This window comes from Macrobrachium rosenbergii, chromosome 9, assembly GCF_040412425.1.
Source record: "Macrobrachium rosenbergii isolate ZJJX-2024 chromosome 9, ASM4041242v1, whole genome shotgun sequence".
NCBI classification, from domain to species: Eukaryota; Metazoa; Arthropoda; class Malacostraca; order Decapoda; family Palaemonidae; genus Macrobrachium; species Macrobrachium rosenbergii.
In genome coordinates this window covers 29,446,042-29,472,840 of record NC_089749.1, presented here as the reverse complement: position 1 = coordinate 29,472,840, position 26,799 = coordinate 29,446,042, and the positions used below count along the sequence as shown (strand labels likewise).

Genomic DNA, 26,799 nt, shown 5'->3' with positions numbered 1-26,799 from the left:
GCTGGGGTGCTCAGTTCACCTGGAGTACCCTCCATTCTAGTTTGAGCTGCTGAGGGTATAGGGAAGGGGATGTTTTTAACTGTTTTTAGGTTAGGCGGTGAGACCCGTTTTTCAGTCTGGTTGCTTTCCAATTGCTCAGGGCAAGAGCAAAGGAAGTCACCCCTTGTCTTAGTCAGTGGTGTACTTCCTGACTATTTGGGTTGTTATGGAGCAGAGTGGCTAGCAGTGCTTACGCCCAATGCCTCTGCAGGTAATGGAGCTTCAACCAGCAGCAGTACCTCCTGCAAAAGCCCATCTACCAGGTAAGGTGACACCTGCCCTTTTGTTGGTGGGGATCCATAAGATACCCATGGTTAGAGTTTGTTCCTTTTCTTTTTTTTTTGTGTGTGTAACCTTTCAATAACTGGTACCTCATCCCCTGCCCTTCCACCTTAAATGTGGAATCAGCTTTTACAGTGTTTTGGTAAGTCATTATAATGAAAATGACATTTTTATGATAAAATGATGTTTCATTATACTTACCAAAACACTGTAACGCAAAACCTCCTCCTCCCGCAGGGGAGGCGTTATCTCAGGTTTTCACTAATTGTGTATACCGAGAATGAAACTGACCTGTTTATGGGTATGTCTCCTGCCACTACCCCACCGGCATCCGGTGGGGTTGGGTCTCCGTCAATTGTATCAGCATTCCAAACAAAGTTTGAAAATTTATATCTCGGACATGTCGATTTTAAAGAGATAAAAGCTTTTACAGTGTTTTGGTAAGTATAATGAAACATCATTTTATCATAAAAATGTCATTTTTCAATGCTAGCAACTTGTTATAATTTCAAATTCATTACATGAATTAATGTTTTGGAGCAGAATATGTCCTCGTTTCCCACCTCCTGTCAGTGGTGGAATCAGCATTTTAATTACTTGGTAAGTTCCATATATAAAAATGACATTTTTATAATAAAATAAAGTTTTATGTATACTTACCAAGTAATTAAATAATCAGAGCCCTCCCTCCTCCCCTCCGATGGACGTATGGCAGTAACAGAATGAGCTCCTTTGCTAGAGTTCCTGAGATTCCCGTTAGTGGGCGAAACCAGCCACCTGCACCTAACTTTGAAGCATTATCTGCGAATTTTTAAATTTTTTAAGCTGCCGTGCAAGGGAAACGAAAGCATTTTAATTATATATTAAGTGTCTATAAAGCTTTATTTTATTATAAAAATTCATTTTGTATTTATAAAAGAATAATTATTTAAGATTTTGTCCTTTCTGCCAGGTGGACTATTTGTGCTCGAGTCACTAACAAGTCAGGAATTAGAACGTGGTCTAACTCAAGAGGTGAAGGCAAACTCTTCAGTATGGATCTTCTTGATGAATCTGGAGAAATAAGAGCCACTGCTTTCAATGAACAGTTAGACAAGTTCTATGATATGATAGAGGTAAACAAGAAATTTATTAGTTGGTTTTAAGAATTTTGATGATAATCACAAGAGACCGGGAATCACCAGGAGAGTAAAACATATTGAAAATTAAATTGTCTTCAGAAACATATTGCAATCTTGTAGATGTGTAAATTGCGTGCCTGTATATTTTCTGGCAAATGTATTAACACTTGGGTTCATATGTTCATGAAAGTTACAGGAATTAATTTTGATAATTAGGGTACATGAAATTCGTATTCTGTCTTTTCGTTTACTGGTTACATTTTCACATCCATTTATTCCCACAGTTTTACATTTTGCTAAAATCAGCTTAATTGACATAACGGTCAGAAGTAGTTTTAATACTTGAAAATTATTATTGTGCAATTTTGAAAATGTATTAAATTATTTGTGGTTTAAATCTTACTAGTACTGTTTACAACATAATTTCTTTTCAGATAAACAATGTTTATTACATTACTGGTGGAACTCTGAAGACTGCCAACAAACAGTACTCAAATCTCAATAATGATTATGAGCTGACACTGAATAAGATGACTGAGGTAAGTGTCATTTCTGTGTGCAGATGAGTACTGTGTGCTTTAACTGAAACGTTTGTTCTGTTTATGTGTATGAAATGAATAATTTTAGTCTCACATTTCACACAGCAGAACAGTAATTGCAAAGGTTACATCTCACCAAATTGTCTATTGTAGTATCTTACATATTTCTGAATTTTTTTAGTATGAAGTCTTGGGAGTGTTGGTAACAAGATATTGATAGTAACAGGAATGTTTTTATTCTGTTTTGGAATGGTTAGAGTGGTTGTTGAAAGCTAAATGCAAGAAACTGCATCTTGAAAGGTATGCAGTGCCACCCTTGTATTTTTTTTTTATTTTATATATAGCTTGGGGAAAGAAATTGATAAAAAGCTTATAGATGAACAAGGTTTTAGAAAAGGTAAGAGTTACACAGATCTGTTATTTGAATGGAATTGAAAAATTCTTTCTGATGACTTAATTACATGAAGGCATTTGAGTGTCCACAGACCAGAGTATCGTTGAGTGAAGTAGATTCATGGTAATGTTGCTGGAGGTGTTATGGCAGGAGTGCTACAAAATGATGATATTTCACCTGTGCTGTTTGCCCGTCTCTTTATAGTTCATAATAAAAAGAGTGGTCAAAATTGGAAGAGAAGCTATAGGTTAAGTATACCTTAGTTTAACCAGACCACTGAGCTGATTAACAGCTCTCCTAGGGCTGGCCCGAAGGATTAGACTTATTTTACGTGGCTAAGAACCAATTGGTTACTTAGCAACGTGACCTACAGCTTATTGTGGAATCGAACCACATTATAGCGAGAAATGAATTTCTATCACCAGAAATAAATTCCTCTAACTTCTTCATCAGCCTGTGGGAATTGAACTCCGGCCCATCGAATGACGGTCTAAAGCTCAACCGACTCAGCCAACAAAATAGATTGGAGTCATGATAGGTACCTAACATATTTAGAATATGATGATGATGCTGTTTCAAGCAAGTCACCACAAATTTGCAGAGCTTATGTAGTACGGTATAACTAAGAGATAGGACTCATATAAATCTACAAAAAGCAGAGTATGAGGGCAGGTATTCACCAAGGGATACCATAAGAGAAGTTACAGAAGTTCCATTTGTAGATGAGATATTGGTGAAAGGGAGATGGTGATGGAGATGCTCTTTGCAACACCCCTGGGGAGGGTCAGCTGAGTTCTAGTGGGCACCAAAAGACTTGGAGGACCTAGACCTACTTAGATGAGAAAGGAGGCTGGAGATTATTGGAGAACAAAGCACTGTTAAGAGATTATTGGTGGAATTTCACAGAGGCCCTTTCCATCACACTGTGCTAGAGATGATGATTGTATGTAAAGATTATTTTCAATCCATTCTTAATTTCCTTCACATAGTCCATAGAAATTGTCTCAAGATTTGAACTATTTTTCATTACATTAGTAAATGTAATAAACACATTGCCCAATGTTAATCCATTCCAATACATATGAATTAAGTAAAAAAAAAAACTCATCCAATAAACCCTTTAAAAAATGACCTAGAGACCTCATACATGTTTACGATCTTATTCATAATTCTAAAAACGAAAAAGCTCTAAAAAACGAAAAAAATTTTCAAGAAAAGTAATAATTTTGCAAAAGTCAAACAGTACAACCATATTTATAATAATGATTTATATAAAAGTTGTTTTGCTTGCTGTATCCATTTATAATTTGTTGCATGTATTATCATCATATTGTTATTACAGAATACAGTATAAACATTGTGATGGTGCTCCATTTGCATTTGATATTGTTTACTTTCTCAAAACCACCTCTGATTGAGTACTATCGACATCTTCATTGCCATTACTGTAGTTGCCAGAAGACACATAATTCGGAGATACTTTTTCTTGTAAATTAACAAAGCACATTACTTGATTGTAAAAGCAGTAAGTGCAATTTTGCCAGTTCCAGACATCGCTTTTGCCTGTTCCAAAATATGTTGCAGCCTATACGTTACTAGTTTTATTCAGCCTTGGCTATAACCTCCAGCTTTAATTTACTGGTATTCTTTCTCAAGAACTCCTGTGTGAGAAGGATGAATTAAAATGTATTTTATTTTTACTGGAATCCACTACTGAGAATCAGCAAGTTTTAACAACCTGATAAATTAATATGTATGGTAAATGACAACAGTAATCAGCTGTTTGTTGAATTGGGTGTTTATGTTTGTATAGGGTTACAATCCTTCATCTGGAATTCTAAAACCAGAATTTTTTAGTGGAGGATAGAGCATCGTCATAGGTATTGTGGTCAGTGAAATGGAGAGAGAGAGAGAGAGAGAGACTATTGCCCCTCTTAGGTTGTTGCACTGACAGATATCCATTAGCAAAAGTCAAGTAATAGTTGTATTGAGAAAATGATAATTCTAATAAAACTTGTTTTACTGTATCCAATAATATTGCATGTATTATTGTCATATTATTGTATTACAAGATATAAACAGTAATCATGTGTCATTTGCATTCTGGTTCCGTTTACATTCTTAACCCTTAATGGATGGGAAGCATCATATGAGTATCCTATAACAGATTTTGGGTGATGGACGAGAGAACTCTTATGAGTGTTAATATTACACACCATACGATTTGGATCTTTTAGCGGGAAAAAGGTTTGTAGCACTTCAATGGCTTATAAATGACTAATAGCAACAGTAGACCAGCTCAGCTCAGACAGAGGGAGTCAGTATGCTTCTTGACTTGATGGGGGAATGTTTTACCCCTCTCTCTCCCATGACATCTTTTTAATGCTCATAAATATACCCAGGGATTGCTGTAGGTTTTAGTTCTTATCTTTTATAATGGTATGTGAGCTATAATTGTAATTTTGCAAAGAAATATTATGAAAAACATGAAAAAACAAGAAATATTAGGAAAAACATGTATACCTCAGTAAATCTTGTAGAAATTTTACAACAAATATACTGTACTCAGAAATTGTTATCTATTATGATATTGTGTGAGCTGTAATTATAATTTTACAAAATAAAATAAATTAGAAAAAAACATGAATAACTTGGTAAAATTTATGTCTTGTAAAAGAGGCCCCACACAAGGTTGTAAATACAGTGCGTCCTTAACTTAACAGCGATACGATCTTAGGGCGCTTTTTCAGTGTTGGTAACGGCGTTACAGTGCCATAACTTGATGTTGCATCAAGTTACGGCACTGTATACGCTCTTGACGGCACTAACAGCAAGAACAGGCATCAAGTTAACGGCGCTTACAGCCCTGTAACTTGATGCAACATCAAGTTACGGCGCTGTAAGCACCGTTACAGTGCCAATAATTCTTAAATTGGTCAACCTTAAAGTTTGCCTGGTCTTGGGGTGTGCATGATATATATTTAGCCCATCCCTTAAGGGTTAAAATCTTCAGCTGATTGCATTTTACTGACATCATTACTGTCTTTAGTTGCTGAATGAAAATTAATCCAGAGATACTTTTCTTTTCTAAATTATCAAAGTTGGGTTTACAAAATACAACTACTTTATTTATAATATAAACAGACAATTAAATGAAGTTGTATGATTTTGCCAGTTTCAGATGTTGCTTTTGCCTCCAAAACATTTTGCAGCCTGCTTAATATTCGTTTCTTCAGCCACAGTTATAAGCTGCTGCTTAAACTTAGTAGTATACCTTCTTAACACCTTCTCCATTGCATGACAGATGAATAAAAATGTATTTTATATTTATTTATGGAATTGCTTTGAAAATAAGAAAGTTTTTAACAATTTGACAACTGTAATGCAACTCTTAGTAAATGTGTGTTAGTTATGTTAACTAACATTAGCAGACAGTTGTGTTTTGATTCTGTTGTTTGTCAGTACTTGCTGTTGTATATTCCAGTGTTTTGCATGCATTAGCAAGTGGTTGTTAAGTGTATGAAATTGTAATGAATTCTTACACAAGCCACAAATTTGGTAAGCGTGGTTGAGTGTATGATGAATCACGCTTAACATACTGAACTTTTGCGCCTGGCCATATTAATTAGTTAAAAGCTAACTTACATAAACCTCATCGGTCAAATCTGTTGAAAATGAGACGGCATAGGAAGCCTAGCCTGGTATAATCTACTAAAAAGAAGCCTGCACATTGAGCATATCTGCATGTAATCTAATGAAAATACATCTCTCACTATACAATGATATTATATGTAATGAAATCATATTTTGGGACAATTTTAACAATTGCATGATAAATGAGATCATATGATACGTGATTACGCAAATGACGGGTTCTTTTTGGTGCTGTGTATTTTTCAGTTTTATGGAATGTTATTATTGAAATGTGTATTTAGGAGCAGCCTTCAGTTCTGAAATCTGAAAAAATCCCGAAACTGAAACACAGCTTGCCCCAATGATTTTGGACAAGGGATTGAGAACCTTCAACACCTGAAACGTTAAAATGAGATCGGATCTCCATCTTGGACTACTGGTAATGGTTTTAGAATGGAACTGGTTTAATTTTTGTAAGAGAAAATTAATTTTTTTGGTTAACCCATTACCTATAATTAGACTTCTGTCTCCCAACCTTGTTTATTTCTCAGACCTCATAGCTCAGACAGTACAGGGAATGATAGTGATGTTGCTAGGTGCACTTTGGGATCCCCCAGCTTATGTGCCTTACTGGTTGACTACAGTTTCCCCTCTTTAAACAGAGACTAAAGAATCTGTGACTATTCGTGGCATCTGTAAAGGCTAATAATAAGTAATGGTATTGTATGAAAGATTTAATCATGTTTACATAAAACTACATATCCATAAATTTCAGGTTATGCCATGTCATGAGAACACTTCTATTCCATCTATGCAGTACTCTTTTGTGCCCTTGGATCAGTTAGACAAAGTTGCAAAGGACTCTGTTATTGGTGAGTAATTTGTAATAAGTTGATTTTCCAAAGCTGCTGTTCACCAGAAGTACTTTTGCCTTAGCACAAAGGAATTTTGACTAATGACAGTTTCAGGGTCTATTAATATGGCATGTAGTTGTCATAGAAAGATTTTGAAAGCATGTGTAGTATTTTGATAGTCATTTTTATATAATGTGTAAATTATGGTGACATTTTCAGTAGTTAAAATTTGCAGTGACATTTGGTAGCCTATTATGAAGCGTCATTACTTTGATTTCCCTGAGAAATATACAAAATTACAAAGTTCAAAATTCTAACACATGCTGCACTTGATTCTTGTTACCATTAAAGTTGTTTTTTTTTTTCAATTAAATTTTGGTAATCTTTTAAATTATCATTACTTTACTTAATTGGAGAAATCGCAAAAATTACAATTCAAAATTCCAAAATATGCTGCACTTGACCATTCTTATTTTTATTATTCAGATGGACCCTATTCATATGGAACAAGCCCATAAGGGCCGTTGATGAAATTCAAGCTTCCAAAGAATATGGTGTTCATTCAAAAGAAACAGAAGGCAGTGGGAAATACAGAAAGAGGAGATTAGTTATTAGAAAAACAGTTAAATTAACAAATTAATAAATGAATAAATGAAAATCTGTACATTATTAAAATACATTTTATTTGGGTAGTACTGCATTGCATATTGAACTTCTAAAGTTCTTATTGCACAACATCCTCAGTGAGGCTGTTACACAGTTCGACAGCGAGGCTCATTTACTGCATATTGGTGCTGCTGTTCAGCAAATCTGGTTGCTCTCAGCAGGAAAAGGGGATCAGGAATCAATTATGAATGTGAAAGATTTCTGTTTAAACACAACTTATGAAAAATTGATGAGCAAGTCATAATTGTTAATACAGTATTAGGAAACAGAAACTTATTAGTATGAAACACTCTATCTAAAAAGGATAAATCTCTGGCAGAAGCGGACATCGACACCGAAGAGCAGTATTCTAGTAAAGGTGGGACAAATGGCCTAAAAAAGGTTGCATTGATTTTCATCATTCTTACGAACATATGAGGGCTCACGAACAATGCCTAACTTTTGTACGGCATTTGCTGAAAGTTTTATTAGATGTTTCGTAAAAGTAAGATGTGAGTCAAGAGTTACACCTATAATAGTTAAAGCTTCAGACTCATTCAGCAGAGTCCCATCCACCTGAAGGGGAGGATGGGGTGGAAAATCTGTTTTGAGAGCTGCTAATCAAAAGTGTTTTTGTTATACTGGATAAAAAACAAAGGAAGAGACTATCAGGCTCTTCTTCACCCCAGCTATCAAGAGTATCAAGAATTTTCTTAATATCTCTAGAGCAAACTGCAAATTTTGTAAAAATATGTTCAGGATGACAAGTATCAGGAAGAGGGACATCTTCAGCTGACTGCTTAGCTTCAAAGCTTCGTGAAGCAGTTCAGCGTTTTCCCTAGGGCCAGTAAACCAATCTACCAACATCTGTTAGTAGTGGAGGAATGGAAGACGAGCTTGACTCAAAGATAGATGATGCCAATTTGGCCCACCACAGATGAGGCTGAGAAATTCCTTCAAGTTTCCTCTTCAAAGAATTCTTGTAATTTCTCTTGGCTGTATGGTAAGTTCTATTAACAACAGCAAGACTCAACAAAAATGGTGTAAATTTCATGTCAACGATTCCATCTTCATGAGTTGAATTTGATCTGTTTGTCATGGTAAGCTTATCTACATGATCATCAAACTATGGCTGGTCATTTGTCCTGAATTTTATGACCTTTCTAGGGACATAACCGTATTAAAGTAGCCATCAGCATTTCATTTAACTACTTAGGATCAAGATCTAATATAGCATCTGAAATATTAAGTGCCTGACAACCTTCAATAATGCGATCCCAATTGATTCTTAGATTACAGCCACTGCTTTTCCAGTGGTGGAATTAGGAATATACTAATTGACAGACATGTCCATCTCAATGATGCAGTGATTGGAAGTGCCAACAAATTTGCAGACTTGACAATAGCTGGAACATCTGTGAATAAGAGGTCTATTCTATTTACCAGAAATATGTGTGGGTTCCTCAATTAGCCAGACAGAATTGGAGAATACACAGAACTCAAACAGACCAGCCATGTTGATGTGTGGAATTTTAATATAGCCACTCGCCTTGCTTTGCATTACAATCTCCACAAGTAACAAGTGAAGTTTTTGAATCCTGTGACTGAGCCATGTTAATCCTTTCCAAGAGAGTCACATATAGAATCGTCAGTATGTGGATTGTGGTAGACGGTAAATATGTAAACATTGTAGAGCTTACTGAAAATTTTAAAACAAAGAACTTCATGACAACTATACTCCAAATTTTTCTGACGATAAATAGGTAATCCAGACTTAGTGTGTACAGCCATGCCTTGCGCATGTGGGATGTTGCGACGATAAAGTCAGGACCATCAAACCCTAGAATTAAAAACTCAGCCTTTTGACTTGTTACTACTCTTACAAGTGTCTCGGATAAAAACATCAAATTGTAGTTATGGCCACAGTTTTGGAGATCAAGAAAATTTGACCTTAAGCCCTGAATATTTGAATAAAGTACTTGGTAGTTTTTCTTACTATACGGTATTAAGTAACAGGCCCAGGGTTCACCTCATTGTCTCCCGAAAGAATTAAAATTGACAACAAAGAATCAATAGCAAAGCTCTTAACAATAGACTTGTAGCAACAGTAACATTGTAAAAATCAACAGAACAATTAATAATAATACCATCAACAATGCCAATATTTACATTTACATTATTTACAAAAGTTCTGTTTAAAAAAGTGTGATAAGGTGGGTTCAGTAAACCTTGGAAGGGAAATAATAAACCTGCCAGGTTTGCCACAACTGGAGGGGGACAGTCAGGACGGATTTAGAAATTATAACAAGCTCAGATGGAAAAGATTAGGTAAAGACGAAGGGGCACTCCTGATAATCCACCAAGCAGCCTTTGCTTTGTCATCAGCCTGTCCTACACACTTTGAAATAACAGGAAGGTGAACAGAAAAGAGGAAAAAGGCCTGATTGTACCCTCAGGCAAGGTTATTACTATTATTTTTTGCTATTACTATTTTAGGTTATTACCTTTATACTTGTGCTATTACTGTTATTTTTGTGTCAAGATCTAATATAGCATCTGAAATATTAAGTGCCTGATAACCTTCAGTAATGCGATCCCAATTGATTCTTAGATTACAGCCACTGCTTTTCCAGTGGTGGAATTAGGAATATACTAATTGACAGACATGTCCATCTCAATGATGCAGTGATTGGAAGTGCCAACAAATTTGCAGACTTGACAATAGCTGGAACATCTGTAAATTCTGTTTATGATAAAGGGGAGAGTAATAAATAGAAAAGGAGTTAGTCTGTTGTGAGAGAGGTCTGGGTGAGGGACTAAATTCAAGTGTTGTCACACAGTCATAGAATTGATTACACATTCGCTGCTGCATCACTTGATCACGTTTATGTTAGGAGGAATGCTGTAAACTATTAAGAGTAAAATATTTTTTAACTGCTCTAATTTCAGCTAACACTGAATGACAAAATCATTAACTGTAATCTCTGGTATTGTGCCAGAGGATGTCGTGCGATTGGAACTTCAGAAGTTTAAGCAAAAATGCAATGCATTACTACCCTAATACTATTCCTCTTGCATTTTTATGCATTTTATCTATTTTTCTATTTATCAATTTGTTTCTTTTTTAATAGGTGGGATCTCTTTCTGTATTTTCCTTTACTTCCTCTTACTTCTTCCTGATGAACACCATATTCTTTGGAAGCTTGAATTTCAAGTCAGTGGCCCCTGTGGGCTTGTTTCTCATGAATAGGTTTCATCTACTGAATATAATAATAATAATTGCCATAATAATTAGTAATATTTTGGAATGGCCCTATTTGATATAGCCATAACAGATCTTTACAGAGCTTTTATCATCAAAATCATCATTGCCTTTAATAAGGTTTGTAAAAATTATATTTTTTTAATGCGGGTAATAATTAAGTTTATTGCTGAATTAATAATTGGTGCCCATAAATATTAGTCAGACTATATAAGTCTTTTACAGTTACTGGTTTTAAATATTTTTATGGTATTATGTTTATGTACAATAATGTTGTTTTTTTTAAGTACTTACGATAATCTGTAGCAAGGCCACCTGAGTCATTTCCAGACTTAACAGCCTGTGTAGTAGGATGTCTCACTGAACAAAAGGTGGAAATTACAGAAGAGACAAAACAATGTTATAGCTGGTAGTAAAAGTCCAGGAGGAAGGAAGAAAAAGTAAAAGGCTGAAAGCAATTCAGCCCTTGGTCAGTGTGACCCTGCAAAAGCCAAAAATGCTGCCTGTAAAGTGCAGTGTAAAACTCACTTTAGTCAGTACCCTGGCAGGGAGGATATTTTGAGGTCATTTCACTTCAGATTCTTCAGGGCTTTTTTCTACCTTTGACAGGTGCTTACACAAATGTGTAAACATATTTTCTCTGTTTGCCATTCAGATATCATTGGTGTCTGCAAAGAAGCCATGGATATATCAGTTATTACACAAAGAACAACAGGAAGAGAACTGAAGAAACGAGACTTGCTCATTATTGATGACTCAAAGTATGAGGTAAGTGTTCTTTTATGAACTTATGAGTAATTTAATTGCAGATTTAGTTGAAAGGGTTAGTGTTCGTTATACTGTCGTATTGATTTTTCTTAGCAACTTAATACCTTCATGTTTTTAAAAATTTCTTTTGATTTTTCAGTAACTTTTACAGTAGTACATTTTGTACATTGTTATCCATGGTAGTTAAACAAGACCTGAGCCACTAGACTTATAATGGCTGATTCAAAGTGTTTGTTCTTCAATAAAAGGTGAAAATTGGCACAAGGTAATTTTAGAGAAGTCAGGCGACGGGGAAAAGACCAGAGTGAGCATATGGAAAGTTCAAGTAAAATGGTAATGCAGTTTGGCACCGAAAGCATGTTGCAAAAAATTATTGTTGGTATTCAGCATATGTCTACAATGCAAAAAAGAATTTTAGCTTGTATAATAAACATAATTACAAGTCGAAATGTTAATTTTTCGAACTTGCCCATGGGTCAAAGAAATGTGACCAATTCAAAATTGTGTTGTTGTGGAAAGTGAGGACATGGCCGCAATCTAACTTTAGTTTGTTTTAATAACTTAATGGTTTAAGAACAGTATGATTGTTAGTAGGTCTAGGACATTGGTTCCTCCAGCCAAATAGTTTAACTAATTAAGTTATTACGAGCAAAACCTCAAAGTTAGTAGGAAATGCAGAATGCTGTAATGTGAATGAATATTCAGCTTGTTTTAAAATTCTATTTGTGATACCACATTGCAAAACCATAAAAAAACATCTCTACCTCTATTTTCATTTTTGTACTCAGTCTCTATTAATGTCTGGTACTGTCTTTTAGTTAATTCTTCATTCTGCAATCATTAATATTTCCAACTGCCCATAGCATTCAGGGTTTCCTTGACTAAACAGTAAAAGTCTGAAACCAACAGGGCCAACTGGGTGCTGGACCAGCAAAAATACCTGGCCAGTCAATGAACCTTAAGGAGAGTGCTGACTCCATAAGGCCCCAATATAAATTAAGTGCTTATAGCTACCTTATGAATGAATTTGATTCAAATTTTGACCACTTATTCTTCAACTAATAATGAAAATTTTCAGTGTGGAAAATTTAAAAATTCAACTTCTAAGTTTTTTTTTTTTTTATAAAAAGATTTTAAAAATATGCAAAAAAAAAAAGTTTGTCAAAAATGAATTTCCTACATACACAGTCAAGATATATAGTTATACTACACTGTAGAAGTTCCATCGAATTTGGTTCAGTCTTCTTGGAGTTATAAGCATTTATTTTTTAATAAACTAAGTTTTGAGAAACTGGCAAAAGAAAAATTTTTATGGTTTTTTGTAATAACCACAGAACTATGACAGTTAAAAGGCTGATTTTTGCACAAAAACTATTTTGTGATATAAGAAATATGCTCTGAAATTTACAGTATAACTAAATGATTAGAAATGAGCTCTTCTTGTTTTATATGTTGCCTAAAATTTGCATTTATATATATACACACAAAGATAAAAAGGCCCATAAAACGCTGTTTGAACTGTGCAGCCATATATTTTAAGCACCTCCTTCTGTGCCCATGATCACTGGTAAAATATGGAGACATGATGTGTTACAAGAATATATATACAAAGAATATGTAGGTTTGGCAGTCTATATACCCTTGTAACCTTATCTCCCCATATTTTACCAGTGAACACTGCACAGAAAGAAGTGCTCGAAATATATGGTTGCAACATTCATATTGTGTTTTATGGGCCTTTTTTAATCTTCATATTATACTGTTGTATTACAGTAAAAATATAGATGTGTGTATGTATGTATGTATGTTACAGTAAACCCCCCATATTCACATTCTCATGATTCGCACTCACCTATTCGCAGATTTCTCTATGGAACATATACACATTATTTGCGGAAAATTCACCCATTCACCGTATTTTTCACTAAGAAATATTCACTAATTACTGTATTTTCATATCATTTTCATGACTAAGTGCACTTTTTGTGATAAAACTATTAAAATATTCAGGTACGCAGGTAGTGCTCGAGTTACTATAATTCGCCTGATGATAATTCGATTTTGCGATGGGGTAAGCAATTAATACCAGTACGACAATATTTATAATATATTTTAAAAATTTTTCGCGGGTGCAGGCAGCAGCGTACAATCAGGTAGCAAGAGACACCAAATTACAGTAGACCAACTTCTTTCCCTCCATCTCTTTATCCCATCTTCTAGTTAAAAAAGTAAAAGAGAATGATAAAGGTATTGTTATTAACGTTATACTCTTGCGTAAATGCATATAGCCATAAACATCCGAACGAGAAACTGTTGTTTTGCTTATAACTGAATTGGATAGCAACAGCTGTTTTGCTTGTATTTCAGCCATTGTACAGTAGTAAAGAATTACCGTAGTTATGTTACAAATGACATTAAGTAGAATAAGACTGATATATATTTACATTATACCCTTATTCGCTGTGGATAAAAGATTGACAAGGAAATATACTGCTGCTAAATTTAAGCTGCAAGTTGTAGCTGAAGCTGAGAAAACAATGTTCAAGCTGCTAATGACTATAAATTATCGTGCATCAGAAACATGGATGAAACTCGACCGTAAATAAAATTAGAGAGAAAGTATTTTAATCAAAACAATTGGGCATGAAAGAACACAGATTACTGTTGTTTTCACGCTGATAAAATATAAATACATAAAGCTTGTGTTATGATGAAATCAAGTGAAAAAAGCGAACGGAATCGTTTTTTTATTTCACATGAAACAAACATTCCCCCAAACGGGCAGCATCATCTATTAACGAAAAAAATAGCTAAATTAATTTCACAACAAGACGTATTTAAGTTATATTTTGACTTAAAAACACTTAGTATAACGAAAAATAACCTTGCCCCATATAAATAGAGTATCTAGAGATTCATTTATGCTATCTTCTTTCTTGGTGAGTACAGTAACTATATATATATTTTTTAATCTTAAATGTTACAGTACTGTACTGTATTACATGTAACACAGAACAGTAAGATGATACTGTATTGTATTACTATATACATTATTACTGTATGTATACTGTATTTTTTAAAATTTAAAGCTTGCCGATCACGTCATATACTATAGCTACTTTACCACAGTAATTTAGCCCGTTATATAGTACTGTAAACTTACCTACTGAATTCATATTGCTTAACAGTTGTCCCTGTTATTAATAGAGTAAAGGGTGGGTTGTTAAGAGTACAGGGAGGGTTTTAAAAAAGTCCAAATACACATTAAATAATTAAATAAATATGCTGTCCGTACTTCGCGGAATTTCAGTTATTGCGGCCGGTCTTGGAACCTATCTCCCGCGATAAACGAGGGGTCACTGTACTAAGTACGATGCTTATGTTGTAGTTACTTGGTAGGAATGCCTATTACACTGAACATACATGTCATGGTGTAAACAGACCAACTACAGTATGCCACATTTTAAGACTTCTTTTGCCCATAACATATGTACAGTATACACGCACATCTGTGTAAAGCTTTTGATGCCTATTTTTAGAATTACATTGTTATTCTGTATGGTTGGTTTCTGTTGCAACGTACTTTTAGACCAATTATTTTTTGTCCCTATTGCTTACCAATGTTTTATAATACATTTACCAAATATTTTATGTTACAGTAATAATAAATACTATGGCATTACTACTTGTGGGTGAACTCAGTGAGAAAAGGCCAGCAGGGTTTGAACTGATCTAGTGATTGGTGAACTTTTCACATACATTTGTATACACTTAGGTAAGAAATTGTATTTCAGTGTGAGGTAGCGAGCCTCAAATGTATATGATGCAAAATGCCAATTATTATTGGACCAGTTTACCCAAGTGAGTACAATAGTGTCATCTGACTTCCATGAGCAGAACGACCAAAGCAGACTCACATTTTACAACTTTTATTTGGTTTGTATAGTATTTCACTGTACTGCTGATCAGTGGCTTGTAAAAATTTGCACAAGTTCTGAATTTTCATATAAGTAACTTACCAAGTAATTACTTAGCTATATAGCTTTAACCTCACGCAGCAACCCTAAATTCAAAATATCGCATTAGCGTTTCTGTTGCATAATGTAGGTGACAGGCCCCGCCCACTGCCCGGGTTTACCTGGTAACAACAATAGCCAGCAGCTCATTCTGCTTTTGCCGCTTGCATGAGTAACATCGTGCGCTAGTTGCTGCAGCCCTGTTTCATTGGTTGTTTAGTGTTTCGCTGGAAGTCAGTGAAGTATTATCGCTTTTGTTTAGCTTCAAAGTGCTGATTTACTTAGTTACTTGGGATTAGCTTTCAATTAGTTATGTTTGATTCAAGTGCTGGCCTTCGCTATTGTAGTGAAAGATGTAAGTCTAGGCTAACTAAGTTTTGCTATGATGCACATACCAGGCACAGTAATTGTAGGGGAAAGGAATGTTCGATGAAGAATACTTTTGGTGAGTGCCAGGATTGGGATGAAAGGAAGTGGAAGGTTCTTCAATCTCACTTTAGTAAACTTGAAAAGAATAGGAAGAGGAAGGTGGCCATTAGGGCCGAGAGTAGCGCTTCGGTTAGCCAAGATTATTCCCCCAAGCCTAAGTCAGATCTTAATCTTGCTGTTCCTTCTACCCCCAGTCACGATCTTTCTCTTATTCCTAGTCCTCCTCCTCCTCCTATCATTCCACATACTCCCGTGCTTAGCTCCCATGCTTCTAACCCTGATACCATTGCCAGCCTCGAATCCAAGATTAATAAGTTGAGTCTAGTAGTAAGTTGAGTGGCTGAGATAGGGGCGTCCTTAAAAGTCATAATGGACAAAGTGTTTTGTCAGAAAGTGTCTTGTAAAGTGCAAGTGGAGGAGGTGGCTTCTCATCCCGCCGGCTCTCCTAGACGAAGGTCACTGTCCTGCTCCCCTAACCCTGGGAGAAGACATACTGGAGATTCAAGGGAGGCTGGCAGGGGTTTGCCCACGGGTTGCCGCTTCCTCGGTCAAACCTGTTGCAAAATCCCAGGTTTTGATAGACTGCCATTGGAAACGCATGTCATTGGATGTTCGTCATGTGTCTTCCAGCTCTGATTCCAGTTGCAATCACAGGCACTGTAGGCACTTTTTCGATTCATCCTGGCCATTGAAGAGGCACATGGATGACACCAGTTGGTCTTCCATGCTTCCTGTTAAGCAGTAGCACCCTCTTTTGGATGCCAAGCACCGTCACAAGCCCCTAATGCCTGCTCCCTGGAGCCCAGTCCCAGCTCCAGTGTGCCCAGCACCAGCTTCCGACCGCCCGACGCCACCAATCACAGGCCCAGCACCAATTCGTCGTCACCTGTCTACCACTCACGAGCGCCAGGCACCCACCCCGGATCAAGATGAGCCTTCTCTGGTGCCCATCGGCAACAGCTTTCTGAGGTTATGAGCTTCATTAGGAAAGCTCCCACCTCTAAGCCTCCTCAGGACTTATCCCTGTCTCCAATCTCGTCAGAGGATGAAGAGGAGATAACCAAGATTCTGCTCCTCCTTCAGTGTATGCAGCTCTTCTTCGCTACCTGTTGGCGAGCTTTCCGCCCTTGTAGCTCCAGCTGCCCCAGCCTCACCTGCTTCTTCCTTCCTGATGAGGAGCCACCCAGAAGAAAAAGGCTGTTAAAGAAATCCAAGACTGGCTCTCTTCCAAGAGGGAGCAAGGCAAGGCGACTTTTGCCCATCCTCCCTCTCATCTGGTTAAGAGGAGATGCCTGATGTATGCCACCGTTGAAGCTCCCTCGTTGGGAGTCGCTGCCTCCTCCCAAGGGGATCTCTTCAGCCTCATCAACTCTTTTCGACATTCGGCTTTTGCTTTGGCGAAGATTATCTTCTATTCGGCGGAGCTGGGCCACCGTATTGAGAACCTCTTCATGGTTTTTGAAGTGCTCAGCTTCTTAGATTGGATGGTAGGAGCCCTTGTGAAGAAGATAGAAGACTTCAGGGACTTGGATGAGCACTTTGCGGTGGACTTGTTAGGTGTGCTGTCGTGCATGTACAAAGCCATCAGGGATGGCTCTTCAGAACTCGCAACCCTTTTCTCTTTCAGAGTTTTGAAGATGAGAGAACTCTGGTGTTCCTTTACCACCAGAGGAGTCATGCATTCGCAGAGGTCGGCGTTGTTATTTTTGCCCCCGGACTCACTTCACCTTTTTCCTCACTCAGTCATGAAAGAGATCGCTTCGGACCTACATAAGAAGCCCACTCAAGACCTCTTAGCTCAGTTCTCCAAGCGCCCCAAGAGTTTTTTGGCGTTGTTGTTCGGGCCTAAAATGGTCTCTGCACTGCAACAGCATCACTTTCGTGGAAGCAAGCCTAAGTTGAAATCTTGGCCCCGCTCCAATGTCTGGTTCCCCCCTAGCTCCATCAAGAGGAGCTCTTCCAAGACCTTGTCCAAGAAGTGAGCAAGAAGTCCTTTGTGCCCCAGTAGGAGGCAGACTTCTCCATTTTTGGGAGAAGTGGGATCACAGAGGGGAAGACCAGTTGATCGTCAAGATTCTGAAGGAGGGCTACTGCATCCCTTTCTTGGAGAACCCTCCTTTAGTCACCTCTCCCATCACCTTGACGGCCTACTCAGCTGGCTCAGAGAAACATTCGGCCCTTTCAAAGGAAGTATCCTCTCTCCTTTTGAAGAGATGCATACTTTCATAATCCCATCCGTCCGGACTTCAGGAAGTTCTTCAGGTCCATCTTCCAGGGCAAAGTCTTCCAGTTTCGTTCTCTCTGCTTCAGCCTCTCCATGGCACCTCAAGTGTTTACCCAAGTCCTCTCCCCTCTCGCCAAATGGCTTCACCTAGTCGGCATCAACATTAGTCTTTACCTGGACGACTGGCTTCTTGGATCCCCTTCAAAGGTGAAGTGCACAAAGGACTTACGGGCCATTCTTCGCCTTACTCAGGAACTAGGAATTCTTTTAAATCTTCAGAAGTCCCAGTTATCCTCGACACAGGAGATTCTCTATTTGGGGATGATTCTCAACTCTTAGACTTTTCGGCTTTTCCATCCCCCAAGAGAATCGACAACTGCCTCCAAATGATCCGTAGTTTTCGCGTCCTCTTGTCGTGTTCTGCCCACCAACGGATGAGCTGACTAAGGACTTTTTCGTCCATCGAGACTTTTTGTCAAGTTAGGCAGATTGCACATGAGAGTTCTCCAATTCTTGTTGAAAGCAAATGGGACAGGAAAACTCAACGAGACAGTCATTTTTCCGATCACTGGAGAAATAAAATGGGACACCTCGGATCTAGGCTGGGGAGCCCTTCTAGGGAATCAGGAAGTTTCTGGAAGAACGGAAACTTCTTATCAGCATCTTCCATGGCTCATGACAAGACATGGACGGACAAGACAGTACATGTGGACAACTCCACTGCACTGTCGTATATCTGAAAACGGGAGCGCTCATTCCTTCTCCCTCTGCCAGATAGCAAACGATCTTCTTCTCTAGGCACATCGAAATCAAGTGACGTTGATCACCCGATTTATTCGGGAACTAAACGTCTTGGCGGACAGTGAGCCTTCAGAAGCAAGTCCTTCCCACCGAGTGGACCCTGGATCCCATGCTCAAAGACTGGTTGGGCCTGTATCTGTATGCCTTCTGGCCCTTCAACTTGATAAGGGAAGTGCTGAACAAGTTCATGTTACACCCCAACGTCTCAGTGACCCTGGTAACTCTGTTCTGGCCCATGAAGGAATGGTTCCTGGACCTTCTACATCTTTTGGTAGACTTCCCGAGGCTGCTTCCCCAAAGACAGTAGCTACTCAAACTACCTCACTTCAAGAGATACCACCGAAGATTGTCCACTCTCAGTCTGACAGGCCTCAGGCTGTCAGAAAACTCGTCAGAGTAAAAGGTTTTTCAAGAGTAGCTGCATAAACTATTGCTGAGTGCAGGCAACAATCTTCTTGCAAAGTGTACCAGTCAGAATGGACGATTTTTCGTTGATGGTGCTTCAGACATAACATCTCGTCTTCTGAGACATCTTTGACTCAAATAGCGGACTTCCTCCTCTGTCTGAAAACCCATAGAGGGCTGTCCTCTCCCACCATTAAAGGATACCGAGCGATGCATACCTCAGTTTTTTAAGCACAGAGGTATATACTTGTCATCAAACCAGGATCTTAATGACCTTATCAAATCATTTGACACATCAAAGCAGAAGTCTGATCTAGTTTCGTGGAACCTAGATGTCCTACTAAAGTGGTTCATGTGCCATCCTTTCAAGCCCCTCTGTTCTGCCTCCCTCAAGAACCTCACTTTGAAGACACTCTTCCTCGTAGCTTTGGCGACTGCCAAGTGTGAGAGTGAACTGTAAGCTATTGACAAAAGGGTAGGCTTCTCCCAAGGAGATGTAGTGTGCTCTTTCACCCTGGGTTTCCCAGCCAAGAACGAGGATGCATCCAAACCTTGGCCTCGCTCCTTCCATATTAAAAATTTAATGGAAATCCTGGGCCCTGAGGAAGAGGAAAGGGTTCTTTGCCCAGTCAGAGCCCTAAGGTATTGTCTGTGAAGGACCGAGAAAATCAGAGGACCTTCTAGCAATCTCTGGTGTTCTGTCAAGAATCCTTTTTGCCCTCTTTTGAAGAACACACAGTCGTTCTTCCTAAGGGACCTGATCCCGAGGCACATTCTCGCATCCAGAAAGACACTTTGCCTGCGTTCAAAGTGAAGGCGCGTGAAGTCCAAGCAATCACTACACCTCGCCTTCAGACATAATTTATCCCTTTCGGCCATTCTTCAATTGACCTTTTGGAGGTGCAAATCGTTATTTACATCTCGTTACTTGAAAGAAATTGAAACAGTGTTTGAAAATTGCAGCACCCTTGGGCCAATATCAGTGGCTGGCTTGGTATTGGTGGAAGAAGCATAGGAGAGATTCTCTCTTCCATCTCTTCACCTTGACATAGGGTGTCAAGTTTTTTGGGAGCCTAGGGTTATCTTGTACCTGGAGTGCCCACCAGTCCTTTTGCATGGGTAGTGGTTTTTTCTTTGGACAGTGTAGGTGACAGCTTTGTCTGGTTGTTCGATTTATTGGTACTGCACCCAGGGCAAGGGCACTTTTGATGTACATCTTGTCAATATTCAGGCCTATCCTCTGTTGCAAGACTTCCACTGATGTAGAGGTGACCCTCCGCTATACTGCCACGCCACTGCAGGTTAAGATGAGCACCAACCAGTGGCAGTTTTTCTCCTGCAGTAGCTTTCTTACTGTTTTGGAATAGAATATGTCCATTCATCCCTCCCCCTTTCAAAGTGGGATTCAGCTAAGTAATTACTTTGTAAGTTACTTATATGAAAATAATATTTTTATAATAAAATTAAGTTTCATATATACTTACCACGTAATTAAAGAATGGGAGCTATCCCTTCTCCCCTCTTATGGACATATTGGCAAAAACCGAATGGACCAGCCGGCTATTGTCGCTACCAAGTAAACCTGTGCAGTGGGCGGGGTGTTTCACTTGACATTATGCAACGGGAACGCTAACGTGGTATTTTGAATTTAGGGTTGCCATGTGAGGTTAAAGCTGTAGCTAAGTAATTACTTGGTAAGTAGGCTATATATGAAACATAATTTTGATATAAAAATATTTTTATATTTATATGCTTTATTGCATCTATAATCAGTCATTGGTATCAAGTGCAGTACTTGTACTGGTATTTTTCTAGATGTATGATGTATTCTTCTGTATCCTCTCACAAAGACACACTTACTGTCACACATACGTGCATTCAATAACTTTTTGGTATGTGTATAATGCATTTTTACCTAAGTTTTGTTTCTTTCATAACATCATAAGTGTTGATCAGAACTCTTAATAAAAATTCATGAGAGAGAGAAGGGCTTTGTCAATAGATGGGCAAATGAACAATTGTTTTCTCAAACATTTGATATTTTAAACAATTTTGATAGCATAGTATAACCAGCTCACCGCAAAGTCAACATGATACAACTTTGAATACTTTTGTGTTGGTCTTGTGTATGAGTGTTAACTAAATTATCAAAAACAATGCACACTCATTCATCATAATAGTTTTTTAAGTTTTCATTATACCCTTACGTATTGTTGCTTTTATATTTTAATTGGCATGTGCAGTGGTAGTTTTTTCAAACATCTTACTACAGTCGAACCTCTTAAAACAGGCATTCTGTGGTCTGGGAACTCCCGTGGTTCAGCTCAATTTTGAATCAACCGCTGTTAGTTTGTTGAGTGGCCACAAGGGCACCGCCGCATATTGTTTACAACTTCCCAATGGCAAAAGATATACCATATCTTTTTTTTTTTAATGAAAATAATTGTTAGTAATGAAAATGTGTGAAGTCAAATATGTTTTTGATATTTTAAATTTAAATGCCTAAGTAAGTTTTCTAAAGATTCTACTTGAGAAGGCTCTACCAAGTCAAAACTTTTAATCAAAACAATGAGACATTTGGCAATGCACAAATTCCGTACTCTTAAGAGTTCTATTTCTTTTATATAGCTGTATATTTAACCATTCGATATGCCACCGAAGAGATCAGATGAGCTAGAGACATGAAGCACAAGCATGAATCTTTATCTATGCTAGAAAATGTTTCTATCCTTCCCCTCCTGTTAGCAAATGTTTAGTGTTCAATTTCCTCAATAGATGGCAGTGTGCATTGTTTACTTTTTGATGGTGAATGCACTGAGTGATTGTCGAATTTCATTCTTTATTTTTTAATTTCATTACCCTATACTACCAAAATAAATGACAAGGAAACTGTAGTGATAATTATAAAGATAGTAAATTTAGGAGATGAAAGTCACTGATAAATATTCTGCAGATTCTGAGAAGAGTTAAGTAGTTGATTTATGGTTAGGCTAACTCGGGATTGTAGGCTAAATATGTTAAATAATAAAGTACACTATTTTAAAGAAATTGTGCAGTATGAAGCTATGAAATGATGAAAAGTGGTGTCAGAACTTAGCCAAGTAGTAGGCTAAGTCGGCAGCTAGGCTGTTTGTATGTGGAATTAGCTTCCAGGACCGTGTTTTCATAGGAGCTTCGTTTTTTAGGGGTGTATTCTGTATTCTGGTATTTTCTGTGGTCTGGCAGTGGCCTGTTCCCAAGGTTCCCGAATTTAAGAGGTTGGATAGTACTGTATTCAATGGTAACTGGTTACAGACGCACAGATACTAAATCATGTACAAACACTGTACAAGAAGATTAGTGTAAAATGAATGGTAAATTCTTAATACTGTTTGTTATCTAAAAAATATCTGCAGAATCCTCATTGGAGAGAGCAAATGAATGGTGACTCTCTTTTTCTTAGCTAAGGGTTGGTTTATGATGGGTATATTGTGAATAGTTTTATGCCATTTTGTATTGTTATGCTTATTTAGAAATTAACGGTGTAAAAAATTCTAAAGGCTCTTTTAATCAATGAAGGCTTTCACAATAGAGCTTTTTATATAAGTAACTTACCAAGTAATTACATAGCTATCAGTTCCTAGTATTGGCAGCTAAAATTTGAAACTCGTGGTAGCAATTCTTTTGGTTTGGTGTAGGTAAATGACTCTGCCCACTTTTGGGGAAGAAGAACAACAACTGAGCAAAGAGCTTCAGTGTGTTTCTTCTGGCTTACGATGTAGGTTGTGAGCAGCAGCTGAATTTGGAATTCAGTACTTTGCTGATTTTCTGGTTGTGATTAATAGGTGAAGTATTTTGCATTGATTTTCTGGTTGTGACTAATTGGTGAAGTATTTTGCATTCGGTAGCCTTTTCGGCAATTTATTGAGATAGGGTTTTAATTGAAAACCTTAAATTTTCACAGAATTGACTTCCCGATTGTGACTTGTTTGCTTTTTGGGCTTTGTTTATCGACTTGTTTGCTGACGATGGCAGACACAAGTATGACTAGTACTTGTTATTGCAGCAAAGGCTGCAGTACAAGATTAACCTTAGCTAGATATGACTCTCATACATTGTGCACAACTTCAGGGGTCAAGTATGCTTGTTAGAGAAATCTTGTGCTGGCTGTAAGGATTGGGATCCTAAGCAGTGGGAAATTTTGAATTCTCATCTATCAAAGGTAGAGAGGAAGGGATAAGTGACCATTAAGCATGACAAGACTGTAGCTAGTCAGGAATCTTCTATGCGTTTCATTGTTGTACCTATCGTATCTTTGCCTGTAATTTCTCCCATTCCCAGTTCCTCAACTGTACCACCTGATCATTTACCCAGCACTCTCGCTCCCAATCCCAATGCCATTTGAATTGCTAGTGAACACTGTGACTCAGATAGGGGCTTCAGTTTGAACCTATGTGGAGCATAAAGTGAGTGATGATAATGAAGTGTTATTGGAGGAGCTGGCTGCCCATCCCGCCAATTCTCCTAGACATAGGTCCCCGGCATACTCTCCTAAACCTTGGAGAAGCCATACCGGAAGCCCAAGGGAGGTTGGTGGGGTCTGCCCACGGGTAGTCAGCCCCTCAGTCGTACCTGTAGTCAAGTCCCAGGTGATAAGAGACAGCCAATGGAAAGGCGTGTTTTTGGAGGTACACTGTCTTTCCTCTAGTTCAAAGGCTTCCAGCCCTGAGCAGAGGCACCAGTGGTGTTTTAGTGATGTTTCTAGACAGCTGATTTTAAAGAAGAGGGAGCTTTGGTCCTCATACACCATGAAGGGGATCACCACAGCCCAGAAGTCTGCCCTGCTCTTCTCCCCTCTGGTGTGGGATTTCTTATTCCTGCAGTTGGTGGTCAGTGAGATTGTGTCGGTATTACAAAGGAAATCTACACAAGATCTTTTGGTGCAATCTTCGAGACGCCATAAGAAGCTGCCTCTTTTAGCGCCAAGTCAGCCTCCCCTCTGCAGCCCTTTCCCTTTTGTGGGAGCAGGCAAAGGTCTCAATCAAGAGGACAAGCAAATGTTGGTTTCACCCCCCATTCTACCAAGAAATCCTCAGTCAAGTCTTCCTCCGTGAAGTGAAGCCAGCTCCTCCTCTTTTGGGAGAGTTGGAGCAAGAAAGGAGCAGAACAATGGGTTTTTGAAGTCTTAAAGTTTGGCTACTCAATCCCATTCAGAGAAAGACCTCCATTAGTCAAGAAGCCCATCGTCTTGACTGCCTACTCCGTAGGCTCAAAGAGGTTTCCGCCCCTTGCAGAGGAAGTGAGCTCCCACGAGAAAAGGGTCGTAGAGGTAGTCACATATGTAAGCTCGAAGGGGTTCTACAATCGTGTTTTTGTAGTCCCCAAGTCATCAGGAGGATGGAGACCAGTCTTGGATGTGAGTGCCGTGAACATATTTGTTCAGGAGACAAAGTTTCATATGGAGACAAATTGTTCCTTTCTTTCATCTATTCGTCAGAGAGACTGGATGGTCTCAGTAGACGTGCAGGATGCGTACTTCCATGTCCCCATGCACCTGGACTCAGGGAAGTACCTAAGATTCATATTTCAGGGCCAGGTCTTCCAATTTCTGGCTCTATATTTTGGACTATTGACAGCTCCTCAAGTTTTTGCTTGGGTTGTTGCCTCCCTGGCAGGATGGTTCCATTTCATGGGGATCAACATCGCACTGCTTAGATGATTGGCTCCTTCATTTCCCAATGAAGGAACAATGCATGGAGGACCTTCGGAAGACACCTCTGCTCACCGACGATTTTGGATTGTTGATCAATCATCGAAAGTCCCAGCTGGCTCTGTCACAGGAGGTAGTTTATTTGGGGATGACTGAATTCTCATCTTTTTTGGGCTTTCCATCCCCTAAGAGAAGAGAGTGGAGTCGTGTTTATGAACGGTAGACGAATTTCTCTCTTGAAACCTGCTTGGCCAACAGGTGGTTGAGTCTCCATTGGACGTTGGATTCCATAGAATAGTTTGTCTTGCTGGGGAGGCTTCATATGAAAATTCTACAATTCTTCCTCAGGCTGGTGGGACAGGAAAAGTTATCCAGACACGTTCGTGTTTCCGATGACTCAGAACATCAAGAAACACCTGCTTTGATGGAGGTCAGAAGAGAGGTTGCTAGAAGGGAAATCCCTATTCCCTCAGAACCCCAACCTAAGCTTGTATGTTAACGCATCGAACTTGGGCTGGGGCGCTCTCCTGGGAGACGGAAGTCTCCAGTACATGGTTGCAAGAGCAAAGGGAATGGCACATAAATGTGAGAGAATTGAAGGCAATTCACTTGGGGCTGCAATCCTTTCCTTTTGAGTTGTACAACAAAACAGTATCAGTGTGCTTGGACAACACCACAGTCCTATCATACATCAGCAGACAGTGAGGAACTCATTCTTTTTCACTCTGCGAGGCAGCGAGGGATCTTCTCCTGTGGATGAGCCGGACTGAATGTGCTGGTAGATCAGCTGAGCCAAGGCAATCAAGTCATCCCCATGGAGCGGACTCTAGATCCTTTAGTCTGTTCAGCTCTGTGGAGACTGTGGGAAGACCAACTCTGAACCTCTTTGTGACTTCCAGAAACTATCGTCTCCCTCTCTTTTGCTCACCAGTTCCAGATCCTTTAGCATGGGCGACAGACACAATGCTTCAAGACTGGTCCAGCAAGGATCTGTATGCCTTTCCTCCCTTCGGAATGATACGGGAGGTGTTGAACAAATTCCAGTCTCACCAGAATGTATCAGTGATACTGATTGCCCCATTTTGGCCACTAAAGGAATGGTTTCCAGATCTCAAGGGGCTTCTGGTAGACTCCCCAAGGCTGCTCCCTCAAAAACACAATCGTCTCAGATAACCCCACTTCATGAGGTTCCATTAAGGGTTGTCTACTCTAGCTCTGACAGGGTAAAAACTGTCAAGAAACTCCTCAGAGCTAAGGGATTTTCGTGAGTAGCTGCAGAAGCTATTTCAAAATGCAGATGACAGTCTTCCTGCAGTGTATACCAGAATAAGTGGTCCATTTTCTGCACTTGGTGCAGAAGGAATGGCATCTCTTCTTCTAAAATGATTCTAATGGAGATTGCAGATTTCCTTTTCTTTCTAAGAACCTCCAGAGGGTTTTCCTCTTTCACATTAAAGGGCTACAGGGCCATGCTTAGCTCTGTTTTCAGACACAGAGGCCTGGACTTATCCTCGAACCAGGACCTTTCTGATTTGATTAGATCTTTTGATGCAGGAAAGCAGAGTACAGATCCTCGAACCAGGACCTTTCTGATTTGATTAGATCTTTTGATGCAGGAAAGCAGAGTACAGATCTAGTATCTGGGAACTTAGATGTGGTCTTGAAATGGCTTTCTGGTCCACCTGTCAAGCCTCTCAA

General features: G+C 38.7%; 1 protein-coding gene across 2 annotated transcripts in view; it reads left to right on the top strand.

Moving 5' to 3' along the window:
• RpA-70 (replication protein A 70) overlaps positions 1 to 26,799 on the top strand; it is an 82,247-nt gene that overhangs the window by 28,661 nt on the left and 26,787 nt on the right. For both annotated transcript variants that reach the window (XM_067108820.1, XM_067108819.1), the window contains exons 6-9: positions 1,274 to 1,436; positions 1,877 to 1,981; positions 6,784 to 6,880; positions 11,425 to 11,537. In XM_067108820.1, coding sequence (XP_066964921.1) covers positions 1,274 to 1,436; positions 1,877 to 1,981; positions 6,784 to 6,880; positions 11,425 to 11,537 — 478 coding nt within the window. The remainder of the gene's footprint in view (positions 1 to 1,273; positions 1,437 to 1,876; positions 1,982 to 6,783; positions 6,881 to 11,424; positions 11,538 to 26,799) is intronic.